Source organism: Oryzias latipes, chromosome 24 (assembly GCF_002234675.1).
Source record: "Oryzias latipes chromosome 24, ASM223467v1".
NCBI classification, from domain to species: domain Eukaryota; kingdom Metazoa; phylum Chordata; class Actinopteri; order Beloniformes; family Adrianichthyidae; genus Oryzias; species Oryzias latipes.
Genome location: NC_019882.2, coordinates 3,397,811 through 3,413,622, shown reverse-complemented (window position 1 = coordinate 3,413,622; position 15,812 = coordinate 3,397,811). Strand labels below are relative to the sequence as shown.

The following is a 15,812-nucleotide window of genomic DNA, read 5'->3' as shown; positions in this document are numbered from 1 at the left end:
TTAGGCCCCTGTGTGACTGAGTTTGACCCCCCTGTAATACGAGTCTAGAGAATTCATGCATTTTTTTGTGTAAAATGGCTAAATAGAAGATAGGGAACACAGCAGGATGTTGTCAAATTTTGTATGTGTGCGGGGGGGGGGGGGGGGCGCTGGTGGGGTTACTCGCCCAGGGAGTAAGTTAGTGTAGAGCAAGTTACAGGCTTTTGCAAGAAATCCATAGTGTTTTGCTGTTTGTACAAATTGTTTTGAGAAATGCACACACATATTTGCAAACTTCAATTCTGATCTGAGAATTGTACTAAAGCGACTGAGAAATGACATTTAACAATTCAACAGAGTGAGGCGTTCATGGAGCGTTCGAACCAGAGCTCTCCCTTTAATTCAATTTAATAAAATCCAATTTATTTTCTCATTGCGAGTTCTGAAATAAATAATAACTACTTTTGTATGGTCATAAAACTCCGAAATTCCGCATTCCATAGCAGAAGGTGGCAGCACTGCACCTCTGAACCCCCCAGATACTAACAGGAGGAAACAGCAGCATCGCCACTTCCAACAACGAGGACATTTCTCTGTATCCTTTCCTCTGATAGTCCTGAACGCAGCACACCGTGTGATGCATTCGGGGGGTTGCGAACAAGGACGGTGACAACAAACGTTAACGTCGACTAAAAATAACGGTTTTAAGACTGATTGTGTACATAACTGAGGCAGGAAGGCTCGTATTTTAAGTGTTTCGATAGTTTAACGGGCTAAACTCGCGGTTTAGGTCTTCATTCTGAGCTTATATACCAACGACTTATTATTTGTGGCTAAATTAGCCGAGTAGCTTGAAGCTTGGGGACGTTTTTGCTAGTAGCTATGTGGACCACTGACGGCATCAAACTCAGCTTTGTGGTAAGCCTTCCTGAAATCGTTAGCCCACTGTTGTGATCATGTAGCATCGGAGATGTTGTGTAACAAACGTCGTTTTTTTTCTACCCGACGACCCGCTACTTTGATTTTTCTAGGTCAACTGATTTCGCCGCTCATTTATTATATATATAATATATATAAATAATGCAATTAATCTGCCCTATTTAGCTCCAAATGTGTCGTCTTGATTTCAAATGAGCAAATTTACTGTGGTACATGAAGGGGGTTGTAATCATTCGATGATGTTTTGATCTGTGGTTGTAGTTTTCCTAAATGCCTTTAGGTGTCGCTGTTTTGTGTTGGCTTGAATCTCCATGCCAATGCTGTTTTCATGTACACGTCAGTCAGGGACATCAAAATGAACGAATAAAACACCTCTTTGTATGTTGAAGACTTTATGGGAGCATTTACACTTAGAGAAGGGATGAAAGAAAGTGAGCATTTGAACGCAACACCTTGATGAAATTCCCCTATTTAATGAGTTTCCTGCAGTTGTTCAGTATGTTTGAATGGGATTTCCAGGAAGAGGTTTATGTACTAAGTGTCTCGTAAGTGCTTCTATATTTATATATATTTTTAATGTAAACTGCTTGTTCTCTTTAATTTTACAACAGGCTGTCAATGTCACATGCATGGCTGACACTAAAGAGACATTTTAAGCAGGAGGTGGAAAAGACCGAGAGCCATGGAGGCGTGTTTTGGAAACATCGTGTTCAGCTCCAAGTTTGATTCGGGGAACCTGGCACGGGTGGAAAAAGTGGAGAGGGGCAACCTAAGCCCCGCCTCTGACACGGCCTCCAGTGGAAGCTCCCCCTCGGGGTCACACCTCGCCCCCGACTATGAGTTCAATGTGTGGACGCAGCCAGACTGCGCCGGCACCGAGCACGAAAATGGAAACAGGTGACGACAAATGGATCTCACATGAACAAAAATTTCAATAGGATGTTCACTGACTGCTGTAAATCCTTTAGGTCGTGGTTTTACTTTAGTGTGAAGGGCGCAGCCCCTGGAAAGTTAGTTAAGATCAATGTGAGGAACATGAACAATCAGAGGAAGCTCTACAGCCAGGGAATGGCCCCTCTTGTCCGCTCTCTACCTGGCAAGAACCGTTGGGAAAGAATTCGAGACAGACCCACAACAGAGGTAAAAAAAAAATGGCCAACAGTGAGATTGATGAGAAGCACAAATCAAGCAACCGCTTTCATGAAATTCTTCTTCCCGTCTCCTGTTTTCTAGATCATAGACAACCAGTTTGTACTTTCGTTCACTCACCGTCTTTCCGAGGCGCGAGGAGCCACCACCTACTTCTCCTTCTGCTACCCTTACTCGTACACCGAGTGTCAGGAGATGCTGCAAAAACTCGACGACAGTTACCCCAATGCTGCTCAGCTCAGTCCCAGCAGGTAAAAAAAAAAAAACATCTACTCTGCAAAATGAGGTAGCCTAGAAAAAAAAAAGAATAATAATCTAAAGAAGAAAATCGCTTGACATTAAAGACAATATTTGTCCATTTTAACAAGAAATCTTATATCAAAATCTGCAAACAAGTTGTATGCAAGAATTCAAAAAGAGAAAAATAAGCTAAAAAGCTAACTGTGTAAAGAATAACAAATAAAATGTTCTGCAGCTCAATAGAAAATATTTGTTTCTAGTTCTAAGCAAATAGTTTGTATTTTATGAGTTTTTATGGACCTAATTGTGGTTCATTTTAATTACAGTGACAAAAACACTAGTGTAATAAGTGGAGATGACTCGTTTTAGAACAAAATGTGAACAAAATTAGAAAACCGTCATAGTAAAATCTGACCCATTTTAAAAATCCTCATAAAAGCTAAAAGTAGCAACTATTCTTTGAACATAGATCTACAGTTTTGTTTCCAGAATAATCCCAATGAATTTATTGAGTTTAAAATAACATCCTTAACCAACAATTAAAAGTCTTAAATGAAGTTTTTCTATTGTTGAGATTTTAGAGCAAAAGGATTTTGACTGATTTTAATAATAATAATAATAATTTCCTTATTTCTGAATAAAAAATGCTGGACTTTTTTTTGATTTTGAGAAAAGCTTGTAAAGGTGCACAGGAAAGAAAAGTAAAGAATTGGTAAAATATCTTGAATTTTTTTAAAGCAAGGTTTTTAATGGCCTCAGTTTGCAGAATTCTTCTTCTAATAGTTTTTGACTTTCCTCTTTTACACAACAATTCTCTGTCTTTGTGCCGTCAGTGCACCGAGCACCGTTTATTACCACAGGGAGCTGCTCTGCCGCTCTCTAGATGGCAATAGGGTGGACCTTCTCACTGTGACCAACTGCAGCAAGATGCAGGAAGAAAGAGAAGCCCGTCTACCCAAGCTGTTTCCTGATACCAACACTCCAAGACCGCATCGCTTCGCCGGCAAGAGGGTACCGCTCTGACCTCCGTCAATCCATCCAAACTGCATCACCTTTGACCACATTGGTGTCAGTCTCCTTTGCAATTATCTGACCAAACTGAGAAGCTTCTCCTCGATGTTGGTCTGCAGGTTTTCTTTCTCAGCAGCCGTGTGCATCCCGGGGAAACGCCTTCCTCGTTTGTTTTTAACGGCTTCCTCAGCTTCATCCTGAGAAGAGATGATCCCCGCGCCCACATGCTGCGCAGCATGTTCGTGTTCAAGCTCATTCCCATGCTCAACCCGGACGGGGTTGTCCGGGGACACTACAGGTAAGAGCTGAAGATCCACTTTGTTGTCATAATTTAACTGTTTTTGTTATTGAAATTATGCCTTGACCCCTAAATTTGTTCCCACCTATAAAAAAAAATCCTGTATGTTTTCAAGTAGATGCTAAATTTAGGTAACTTTGGAGCTGAAGTGGTTTGATGCATATTTACTCGATTAGGTGTCACGGGGTTAAGACTGGAGATGTGCAGCAGTTTGTTATCAGAAAATGAAATAAAAGACGTGTTGAGCTCTACTTTTTTTTCTCCAGGACTGATTCCAGAGGTGTGAACTTGAATAGGCAATACTTGAACCCCAGCCCTGAGCTGCACCCTTCCATCTATGCAGCCAAAACCCTGCTGCTCTACCACCACACACACAACCGCCTGCACAACACACACACCAACGGTGGCACGCACTCCCAGGCTCCCTTGAACCTTAAACCCACAAATCAACACCAAACTCCTCCCCTCACTGCTCTTGAAGTCAGCCTGAACCAACGGAACGCAGAGAAGGCGCAGCCGGTGGTTTCCATGGTGACGGAGGAGAATAGCTGGTCCCCGGCAGAGGTGGTGAAAGGAGAGCACAACAGTTCGTCGGGACTCACAGAGACCGTAGATGTTGTAGCACCGCAGGTGGAGGAACCTGAATCGATACCGCCCCGAGAAGGGGGTGTGGCCTATTATGTGGACTTGCATGGCCACGCCTCAAAGCGAGGATGCTTCATGTATGGAAACAGCCTTCCAGATGAGAGCCAGCAGGTGAACATTGGTTTACTTGTTGAGTGCACAACTTTTTTCCCTTTAATCCAGGAAAGGACACTTTAGGAAAAGGTCCTTTAAGGTCAACACAGACATGTAACTTAGTATTTTTTTTCTCTTTTCAGGTGGAGAACATGCTCTATCCAAGACTGATCGCTGTGAATTCTCCCCACTTTGATTTCATGGGCTGCAACTTCTCAGAGAAGAACATGTACGCACGTGACAAGAGGGACGGCCAGTCTAAGGAAGGCAGTGGCCGGGTTGCCATTCACAAAGCTATCGGGCTGCTTCACAGGTAACTGCAGCTCTATATGGCCATGCATGATGAGTTAGTTTTGTTTTTTACCTCTGAGGTGGTTGAAATGTGTGTTTTTTTTCATGAAAACACCAGTTATACTTTAGAGTGCAATTACAACACGGGGAAAACTATGAACACAATTCCACCTGCCTGCCACGACAACGGACGAGCAACGCCTCCTCCACCCTCATCGTTTCCTCCAAAGTACACTCCAGAAATATTTGAGCAGGTGAGGAAGCATACATCACATTAACAGTTTATTACAGCAAAAGTTTTCCTTGTTATGTGGCTGTAATGCTCATGTTGTCCACCAGGTGGGGCGTGCTGTGGCGGTCTCGGCTTTGGACATGGCAGAATGTAACCCCTGGCCTCGGCTTGTGCTTTCTGAGCACACCTGCCTAACAAACCTGCGCGCTTGGCTCCTCAAGCATGTCCGCAACACCAAAGGCCTGAACATGCACATTCACGCTCCCCCAAAAGTCCACAACAACGCCACGAAGGCGGCGCCGCCAAAGAACTTCAACATGTTAGTACAAACACGCTCCTGATACAGCAGGGCTGAACAACTTCGGTCCTCACGCTGCTCATCTTCCAGTTGTTTCTGCTGACAGTGAGGTTCAGAAGGACCGGGTTTGGGCTGCCCTGCTGTTAGACTCACTCCCCTCCCGAAAAACATGAAACTCACTCATGGATTTCTCTCCTTCTTTTGACGAAGCAGCTGTCTGTCTGGATCAACGTCGGAGAACGCACTCAGCCGCGCCCACTGCAACAGCAGCGGCAGCCAGACGCCCTCCCCGAAAATGCAGAACTCTCCGAGCTTCACCTTTGGTTACCCCGCACCCCGAGCTCACACGCAGCACGGCAGCTCCCACGCCGGAGCTCGTGGAGGCAACAAGGCGCACGGACCCGCCAAGGGTAAGTCCATCTCTACAGGAGTGTTGAGTCTTCTCACTTTTAGGGATCCTTCAGTTTATGGAGATTTGAACCTTATTCCTGATCCAGTATGAAGCTTCGCCGTCTTCCTCTTCATCAGTGCCATTGTTGTGGTTGGTTCGCATGAGAACTTTAGGTTCTCCGAACTGCAGTGATTTGATTTGTTTGATTTTTTTTTTTGTTTTTTTATGCCAATTTCACTATGCATAGGTTATTTTAAAATAAAATCAACCATAATCACTAGGAGTCAGATAGAAGACAAGTATCTGTATGTGCTCCTTCTACATCAACACGAGATGACAACAAAGAACAGTAATTATTTCCAAAATCAAAACTAGGGACTTCCCGATCTGATCACATAGTTTCAGACTCGATCAGAATCAGATGTTGTGTCCTAATCAGGGATCAGATATGTATTTTTGTAAAATTATGTTGATCATCACTTTATATTTCAAGCTTATTATTCAAATAGATGCCCTTGTAGAAGTCTGGACATGGTGAATGGATCACAACATGTTATGGTCATAAAGCTTAGCGGAATACGGCACGATTTAGAGCAGGAGGGGCAAAAAAACAGCAAGAGATTCCCAAATTCAGACTCTTTTAATAAACATTTCAAACTGACAGCTTGTGTCTCTATTGGTTTAGGTTAACACAAACAACAACTTACAAAGACACAATAAAAAAGATGTGTTACAATATTTTTTATATGTATAATTAAGCAGAGAGAGGGCTGCCAAAAACCCGTCTACAAAAAGGAAGCTAAAAAAACAACCAAAACTATTAAATGGTTCCATGATCTAGTCGGGAATACTCCTCATCATATTGATGCTACAGCAACAATGTTGGAAGAAAGTCATTGTTTTTCATTTTTAGGAATTTTTTCATGGAGATATGAGTCACATTTCATCAAAAATGTTGAATAGTTTTGAAGATATAGAAGAAACAGCTGCCAAACTTTCTCACGTGACTAATTATCACCTATTTATAATAGTTAATAGTTAACTATTTTTTCTAGTTGATAGTTGCAATATTTTTACTTGGTGTACTTCCCAGAAGGGCTCTGTAAATAATACATGAAGAAAGTAGGTGAATAATATAAGAGTCTGTGAAATTTTGAATCTGTTTTTTGTTTTGTTTTTACTTCACTTACTAAATAAAGTATTGGATTGGGTTAAATGACTCGGAATCTGATTGGGGTCAAAAAAAAAAATCTGGATCAGGAATCCTTTTCCCAAATTCTGCCAACACTGTGAACACGGATGTGTCAGGCCTTTGAACTACTAAATCAAGCCGTTTCAGACCAGAAAACCAACAATTTTAACACTTGTTGGGGGGGGGCAATTCTGTGTTTTTACTCACTTAGCTTACAAGTTTTCCAGCTTTTCACTTTGTTTGAGGTAGATTAGTTTGCTCACTGGTATCATTCATCTTTCAAAACTCCTATCAGAGTTTAGTTTTTACTCTCTTTAAGGTTTGTTCTGCTTTGGTCAGGTAATCATTGGTGGACTTGGAATTATGTTACCACTCAATGTTTTTTTTGTAGATTTTAAAGAAAAGCTTCTAAAAAAGGATTTTTCCTTCAGAGAGATAATCGTATTTTAGTGGAGAAAGTGAAACCCATTAAATCCTTTAAGGAGGAGCCTGTTGTTTGACTCTGAGCACGGTCTCAGCAGGTGTGTGTGTTTGTGTGCACGTCTCCTTCCTTGTAGACTCAAAGGCTCAGGAGAAAAGACGCCCCGCCCACCTCCGCTCCGTCCTCCGATGTCCCACCAACGGCTACGCTCCCTCCTGCCCCCGAATGTCTCCCCCGTCCTCTTCCTCGTCCTCGTCTTCGTCCACGTGCGCAGCAGGTTCCTGCCCCCTCCCTGCTTCCGTCAGCATGACAGGTCTGTACTCCCTTCAGCCCCCCAGCTTCTCCAGCTTGCTCCCCTCCCTCCAGGCTCTCCCCCGGCCTGCGCTTCTCTCCAAACTGAGCCCCCTGCTCCTTCAGAGCCTCCCGCCCGGCGCCAGCTCTCCGACGGGGTCGACCCCGGACTGAGGAGCCCTTTTCCTGAGACTGAGTGTTAACGTGGGTGTAAGTGGGTGGAATGATGCTGACCTCTCAGACAGGTGTGTGACCTCCTCCCCGCTGTCACCTGCAGCCGCCTGACTGTGAAGAATTAGCGGCGCTAGCGTTAGCAACCGTTGAAACTGTTGCTGATTTTCTCCCAGTCTTCTGGTGATGTTTGTTCAGCAAAAGTGATCAAATTTAGAGAAAAAACAACAGTTTTTGTTCATTTTTTCTGCTTCACAGCAGAGTTTAAAGAATAATGCAGTCTGTATTTCAGTAATCAAAATAAGATCATATTACTTTATGAATGTCGCAATGTTAGAAAAGAATCCAGTATGAATTTTATTTTATATTTTCAGACATTTCATGTGTATTTTAATGAAAATTGAGACCGTTGACATTTGCACTTATTTATTTTCCATGGTTACATTTTTTATTTTAAGAAAAGGGATGGAACTGGCCTCTACGAGATGCTTTAAGGCACTTTCTGTCTGTATCATTTCAGAATAAAAGCAGTGTCCAGTCACAGAAGGCCTTAGCCTATCAAAGATTACCTTTAATCTCTTGTTGAAAGAGAGCTGTGTCAGAGTCCTGATCCACTCTAAAGCTGAGTCATTTTCGGTTCTGAATTGTGTCACTTTAGAGTCGGCTCGAAATGAAATCGTGGTGCTGTTGAAGTCGCTTACTGCCAGAGTCCTCGCTACGACTGAAATCCTCATTTAGTCGATAAAGTTTGCATCCAAAAAGTGTTTGTGAACACAACTCATTACCATTTCAAAATCTTAAAACTGTGGTTTATATATTGTTCTTCCATCTTATCTAAATAAAAAGTATCTCTGCTTATTTATTTATGTAACATTGTCTTTGTTGACACGTAAATGGAATTATTTGTGAAAGAAAGTGTGCTCGTTTTGTTTGTTGTGACGTTGTCGATAAAGTTTTTTGGCCGCGTCCTGGCAGTGGTTTGTCAGCAGCATCTCTCACTGGTGGGATAGCAGTCGCTCTGGGTGTGCAGCTGCCGTCGGTGCTGTCCCGCGTCGCGTCTCGTTGGGTTGTAGAATCCGGTTCTTCAAGCTTCTGCTGGTTTGGGATCTTCTCACCACAGCGGGGTCAGCGGTAGCTGTTTCACTCCACTGGATCATGAAATCATTTGCTGTTAGAAAATAATAATCTGATAATGTTGTTATAAGCCGGTGGGTCTTTTGATGGCACTGTGAACAGATACTAAGCCTAGAACTGTTTTTATTTGCAGCAGAGCTGCAGTTTGGGTCAAAATATGTTCTTAAAAGTGATTCCTGTGAGGAAACTGGAGAACAGATGAATGCATTTTAGGGGGAAGGTTCCCCCCTGGATCATCAGAATTTATGGGGATGATTTCTCCTAGAAGTTATGAAAGGCTCCCATGTTTACCCTGAATATAGAACGATTACTCTGTTCTGAACGTTGCTGTTCTGTGTGTTTGGTTGTTTTGTTTTTTCCTGTTTTCGTCAAATAAATTTGGTTAAACACAGTTTTAAAGACCCACTCCGATGAGAAAATTCTGTTTCTGTGGCATTTTTCTGATGTTAGAAGACACAGATGAAGAATATTCAGCTCAAAATTACAAGTCTGGGTGTGTCTTTATGACATGTAATGAACTACTGCCGCTCTGCAGAAACTATGTCCCAGAAAACGACACAGGTTTCTTTGATTTGGGCTAAAAACGGCATCATCCAAATGAAAAGACCACTGGAAACACTTTGAAAATAGATGAAAAGATGATCGGAGTGGGACTTTTATGTCTTTATGGTCCAGATGAGAATGATCTTGATAGTCTACATTATTGAAAAGTGTTTGTCCTTGTAACTGTATCTCCCTTCTTGAATGTGCTGCTGTCCTCTGGAGACTGTTTCACCTCTAGAATAAACTCTGTTTGTCAAGCAAACACCGCATGTGTGTCTTCCGCTCTCCTTTAAGTGTCTGCACACAAAGGACCTTCATTTATTTTACTCACACCCCTTCAAATCAAAGCTTAATTCTTGAAGCTGCTCGTGTGGACGGAGCAGTCCCTCAGAGATGAATCCCTTGCTGTCATTCTAAAGGCTTTGTTCTCTTTTCTGTTGTTGACAGGCCTCAGCTGTCCAGACTTTAAAGCTGGGGGACCCACTGCCACCGGCTGGTCCAGAATACCGTTCCCCGTGTGTTCTGGGTGTGTGGCTCGAGGTTGCCGAGCTCCTCATCAGCCCACAGAGGTCTGTGAAGAAGTTCGGTCATTTGATCTGTTCTCGCCTCTGAATGGTCGTGACATTTTCATTTGTCACAGACTTTTAAAGACCTGGGGGCTGCACATATCCTGTCATCCATCAAGTTTCGCAAGTAAGTCGAATACATATATACTGTATGTTGTTTTGAAAGAGGCAAAACACGTTTATTTCAGTGTTGATTCTTCTTTCTGCACAGGTTTGAGCTGCAGCCGCACGCCAGCCGCATCCCCATCCGGAGGGGGGGGTCACTGGACACCCCGCCCCTGCGCAGCACTAAGACCTCTCCAGACAGTGAAGTACTGACCAGCATGAAGGTGTGGAAGCTGTTACGGCCCGGGCTTCACAGACGCCTCTCAGGTATGTGCTCTCTCGCGTGTTGCTTCTGCAACCTTCAAACTAAGAGAGCCGTTGGAGCTGGTATCTGTCCGACCAGAACCCATTCAGAGCCACACAGCTCCACTTTATTGTTAAGAAAAACACACCTCTTGTTTTTTGGCAATTAAGCCATTTATTTACAAAATGTAGCCTTGGAATATTTACAAAAATTGAAATATCACAGGGGTCTATTTTCCTGCTTAAAACAATGTAATTTTTCTTACTTTAGACTGTAGTACGAATAAGTTCCTTTCAAAATAAAATACACCCCGATTTATTTTAATTAAAAGCCAGGAAAGTGAAGTCAAATGTGTCTTTTCTATCATTATGAATTTGTTGTTCCTCCATCCTTTTATTTTCATTTACTATTGAATATAAACAAGACAACTAAAATGATGGTGGTCTTGCCATTAAACCGTCTTCCTATGCCAGGGCAGTTAAACCAGCAGATGATGGGGTAGAAACAGAAAAACAGGCAGAGCAAGAATCAGTGGAACAACAAGTCGTAGCATTCCTAAATATAAAAAGGCATTGCCATCAACAGCAACGACATCGAAGCCTGCCATCCCCTACCGAGGAAAACCCAGCAATAATATTGCGATTTTGAAATAGAAAGCATAAAAATGCCCTCCTAAAGCAAGGAAAAAACTAAAAGGAACGAACGTTTACATGAATGAACATCTAATCAAGAAAATGCTGACATCGCACGGAGAGCACGGTTTCTCAGAAAAGAAAACAAAATACAATCAACGTGGACAACAAACTGCAAAGTTTTCATTAAACTATGCAGCCCACCTGAACAGGCAAAAGTAATTGCAATCAGAGAAATGGAAGAACTGGATCGATTTTGATAGAAAACGGCAAAAGTACAGTCCTCTTTAACAGGAATAAAAAATAATACACAACTATGAATGTAAACATTGACTCAGATGCCAATTTCTTCGACTTTGAGAGGAACCACTGCAGTTATTGCACAGAATAGGAATACTATAGAAACACAAATCCTAATCACCAACTCTCAATCATACATTTCAACAGCAGAAGCCTATACGCGAATCACCAAACCATGGAAGAATACTTGCAACAATTTAACAAACCTTTCAAAATAATTGCAATTTCAGAAACCTGGCTAAAAGCAGAAAAGGGCTTCCAGCTGGAGAGCTATGACTTTCACTATGTGAACAGGAAAAATAAGCAAGGTGGGGGGGGGTGGCTCTTTATATTCACAACACTTAAACACAAAGTTGTGGAGACAATGTCGGCCTGTATTGATGATGTCATGGAATTTCTATCTGTAGAGATCAGTATGGAGGAACAGAGTAACGTCATAGTCAGCTGTGTGTATCGAGCCACTGCATCTGACATGGAAACCTTCACTGGCGCTATTGAAAACACGTTTGCCAATATTTCCAATTGTGGCGATTTTAACATAGTGATTGTTGAACCCAAACAATCACACCAAAACAGAAGAATTTACACATACAATGTTCAGTTTTAGCTTATATCCATTAATCAACAAACCCAGCAGAATAACAACAAACAGCGCAACCTTGATAGCTTATATTTTCACAAACTGCCTAGAAAACAGAATAAAAAGCGGACTACTAATGACAGACATTAGCGACCACCTCCCAGGCCTTTGTATGCCTTTGTAGAGAAATAAAAGACAAAAAAACAAATAGTTTACAGAATAAAACTAACAAACGTGTAAACGTGTTTTCAATAAATACATTTAAATCAGAACTACAAGCACAAACCTGGCAAAGTCTGTATGAAAGTAATGATGTAAAACGCAGCTTATGAAATGTTTATGCAGGCGTTTACATCCATGTACGACAGTAACTGCCCACTTACAAAATCCTGTAATAGAAATCAACGTAATAAAAACCCATGGATGACAACTGGACTGAGAAACGCGTTCAAAAATACAAACAATTCTTAAAAAACAGAACTGTTGAAGCAGAACAGCGATACAAAAAATATAAAAACAAACTAACCAGTATCATGAGAACATAAAAAAAGACTATTATACAGAAATATTGAGAAAATAAATCAAACACTAAAGAAATTTGGAAAGTATTGAACAGTGTCATTAGAAAACAAATTACCCAGACTCTGTAGTTGGTAAAAATGAGATGTGCAATGACATTCAGGACATGACAAACGAGTTTAATGAATATTAAAAATAGGGCCAAAGCTTGCCGATGAAATAAAATGTTCAAAAACAGACCAGCCAAATGCCGGCATACATCAAAGAGCTCTGCGGCGGAGCTAGTAGTAGCCTAGCAGGAGCTATCGTATGACAAAGCAGCCTAGTTATCATAAATCTTTTGATATTTTTCTTATATTCATTGAGACAGTAATAAAGTGATCATTTTTGTTTTTCATGTTCCTTTTTTGAACGAATATGGGTCACAGAGACACGGAAGTTACCGCTGAAAGCGGCTTTTGCCGGCGTACAGAGAGCATATCCGCGTGAATGACTTATGACGTGAATAATTATTGCGTTCGAACGGATTAATTATTGCGTTCGAACGACATAATTATTGCGTTCGAACGAGTTAATCATTTTGAGGGAACGGAATAGTATCTTGTGGGAACGGAATAGTATTTCGTGCGAACGACATAATAACCTGTGGGAACAAGATATTAATCTGTGGGAACAAGATATATTTTTATATCTTAATGTCAGGACACGGGCTCCGTATGAAACAATTAGATGTGAATCTAATCAAAAGCACTCAAGACCTCTGGATTTTAGTGTGAGAGATATAAAAAAAAGTATTTTGACTAATATTAGATCACCTCAGTTTAAAAACCTAAAAAGAAATAACAAAACTCCAATAATTTATTATTTATTAAAAGCATTAGCATGTTTCTTTAAAGCCAAAGAGCCACAATAGAGTGATGAAGCCATTAAACTTGAACAAACATTTTTTCTAAACTGTTTACCTGTTTTCTATTAATCCTCTCTTAAAATGTACATAAATCTGTAATTTATGGGTATTTAAGGATTAACATATCGTTGCCGTAGGAGATTGAATTAAACGACACTTTTAGTTATTTTTTTAATCATCTTAAATAAAATTTGCTCTATCAGATTAGAGAGCTAGTCTATCTACTTCAAGACATTAGATTGATGCTTTTCTTCTTCTTGACACCACCTTTGAACACTGTGTGGAAAAAAAAAAAAGCTGGTCTAATTCTGCACTGTTTGCATCTACAGGTTTCTCTGAGAAAGATCCACCCGTGCAGCTCCCCTCTGCATCTCTAAGGACGTCCGACAAGAGTCTCCACAACGCAGCAGAACCTATAATAAAGTCCTCACCGCCAGGAGATCCGGCACTGCAGCAGGTAAAAACCCATCTAATCTGGGAGAAAACGGCACGTGAACCGCGACAATAAAGTGTGATGTTATCGTTGAAGGCTGAGGGAACTGAAGCCGGGCCTGTAGCTGGGAACGTGTGTGAAACATTGACCCTGCTGAGGACAAGCTGAGGTTTACACCCCACATTCTCATACTGACTGATTAGGAAAAACATATGTATGTGCAATATGAAAAGGTTCCTTTTACTGACAAAGAGTTTGCAGAATGAAGTTTCACTGAAGGAGCTGAGGGTTAAGTGCCTTTCTTCACCATAGTGGGGAGGACGGCACAAACTTTAAAGTTCAGCTTCTATCTGGATGTTGTTTTGGTCTCTGCTGCCTCAGTACAGATATTAACTATTAGACCTTTAAATGTTTACGCACTGAAGTCTTTATTTTTTTTACTTTGACAGCAGAGGCTTTATATTTTAACTTTCTTTTCTCACTCTTGTTTATATAAAGCTGGAGTTGTAGCAGTTTTTATATATATATATATATATAAATTTAAACTTCATTAGAAAAAACTTCTCAAACTTGATATCAGCTTCATGTGATTGTTTGCTTTCTGTGCTCGTCAATCTGGATTAACTGCTGAAACATAACTGGTAAGTGAATCAATAGGATTAAATTTCAAATTTTTTTTTTCCAATGAAATCACAGGGGAAAAAAGCACTGAAATCCAAAGTTGGGCATTTGTGTATTACCCTCACCTTTTCTGACACTCCTTATTTTGACTGTTTTATTTAACCAGACTGTTATATCAAGACTGATGACTGTAATATGTTGGAAATTATAACTTGAATAAAAACATCATAAACGCAAAACACTTTTTAGTTTCACGTATGTATCCAGAAAGGAAAAGCAGTTTAGTGAGACATCCATGCTCAATTTATTCATGTTTATTAAAAAACAAACAGTGTGCAAACACAAGTTGGAATTTGTGAAAGAGGGCTTGTGGATGGGAAGAATGGCATTTTCAGAGGCGCCGACTCAGGTTCCTGTCAAGAAGACAAACAGGAATTATGGGTAAGTGGAAAGCAACAATAGCTGCATCAAAACAGTCGTTTAAAATATATAGGATGGATATGATACGTGTTAATACATTTTTTCAGCTTCCTTTGATAAAAATGTGCATATGGTTGACCAAACAAACAGGATCCCACCTCTCGTGTCATTCTGGGTGACTAGTCCTGTTTCTTGGGGTTATTAACAGCAACATAATGGTATAAGACAACTAGTAGGAACAAGGACACCCCGAGCATGTTGGCAAAGATCGCCAGCTGCACATCGGTCACCATTCTGGGAATAAAGGACAAGAACAAACAAATGTAAGAAGACAATGGAATAGAAGCTCCATCAGTTTGTATGGATATTTGTTTTACGAGAGTCAGCAATAACTATTGGTTTGTTCATTATGCTGCAAGGTCAGATGATACACGGGATCCTGATACTACTGAAGTTAATACTCATTTTTAAACAAAGCTAATGTCGTGAAAATCAATTCCAGTAGTCTAGCTTTAAATTGGATTAAGATGGAGCCTTTATTTACAAATTTAGTCATGAGGTGGAAAAGAATACATTGTGTTTTAACCATGCCATGGAAATAAACACTTAATAAAAATGAAAAACCATTAGGTTTTGATTTACCAAAATCTATCATCACAAAACTGTTTTAATATGATGATGCCCAATGTCTTTAATGGGTTTTTGGGCTCACACGAAATGCTGGAGAGAAGTGGCATATAAGCGGTGACATCGCATTTAAAAAAAGACTTAAAACCTATTTAGCCCTTGCAACGTGATTTGTACTACCAAAGTGGGTATTAACTCAGAAAAGACCAAAGAAAATCGAAGTTTTACATAATCCAATTTTATCCACCAAATATGTTAGCTAGTTTAGTAGCTAGCAAAACATAACAAGCTAAAACTGGATATTAACAGATAATTCGAAATAAAACTAACAGCAATATGTAAATATATGTTCGTGTTGTTCTGAAGAGCCCGATTTAGTCATTACCTTCTGCCGTAATAATGTTTTTTTCCCTTTGGAGTTCGAGCGATGATGCGGTTGCTCAGATCCACACAAATTCCTTTCAGCTTCCGGTTAAGGCGGAAGGCCACGTCACATTTAAGAGCATGAACAAATATTAATAACGGTGAGTAAAAGTTGAT

The 15,812-nt window shown here is 40.7% G+C and overlaps 2 protein-coding genes across 3 annotated transcripts; one reads left to right on the top strand and one right to left on the bottom strand.

Moving 5' to 3' along the window:
* The first annotated feature begins 577 nt into the window (after positions 1-577).
* On the top strand, positions 578-14,460 carry agbl5 (ATP/GTP binding protein like 5). Of its 2 annotated transcripts, XM_023953282.1 has the most exons (17): positions 579-897; positions 1,530-1,815; positions 1,887-2,058; positions 2,152-2,318; positions 3,141-3,318; positions 3,438-3,616; positions 3,883-4,372; positions 4,498-4,667; positions 4,764-4,899; positions 4,985-5,196; positions 5,389-5,585; positions 7,316-7,492; positions 9,766-9,887; positions 9,959-10,011; positions 10,096-10,256; positions 13,501-13,628; positions 13,701-14,460. In XM_023953282.1, exons 2-17 carry the CDS (start codon positions 1,601-1,603, stop codon positions 13,770-13,772), a joined length of 2,829 nt encoding a protein of 942 aa, XP_023809050.1. In that variant the 5' UTR covers positions 579-897; positions 1,530-1,600; the 3' UTR covers positions 13,773-14,460. The 2 variants fall into 2 exon arrangements, 1 of the variants encoding a protein (XP_023809050.1); XR_002872930.1 differs by lacking the exons at positions 9,959-10,011; positions 10,096-10,256; positions 13,501-13,628; positions 13,701-14,460 and having other exon boundaries at positions 578-897; positions 7,316-7,715; positions 9,766-9,874.
* Positions 14,461-14,505: 45 nt separating this feature from the next.
* Positions 14,506-15,777, bottom strand: ost4 (oligosaccharyltransferase complex subunit 4, non-catalytic). Its single transcript, XM_020714393.2, has 3 exons — positions 15,658-15,777; positions 14,804-14,939; positions 14,506-14,638 (listed from the first exon to the last, which is right to left on the bottom strand). Exon 2 carries the CDS (start codon positions 14,936-14,938, stop codon positions 14,825-14,827), a length of 114 nt encoding a protein of 37 aa, XP_020570052.1. The 5' UTR covers position 14,939; positions 15,658-15,777; the 3' UTR covers positions 14,506-14,638; positions 14,804-14,824.
* Between the last annotated feature and the right edge of the window lie 35 nt (positions 15,778-15,812).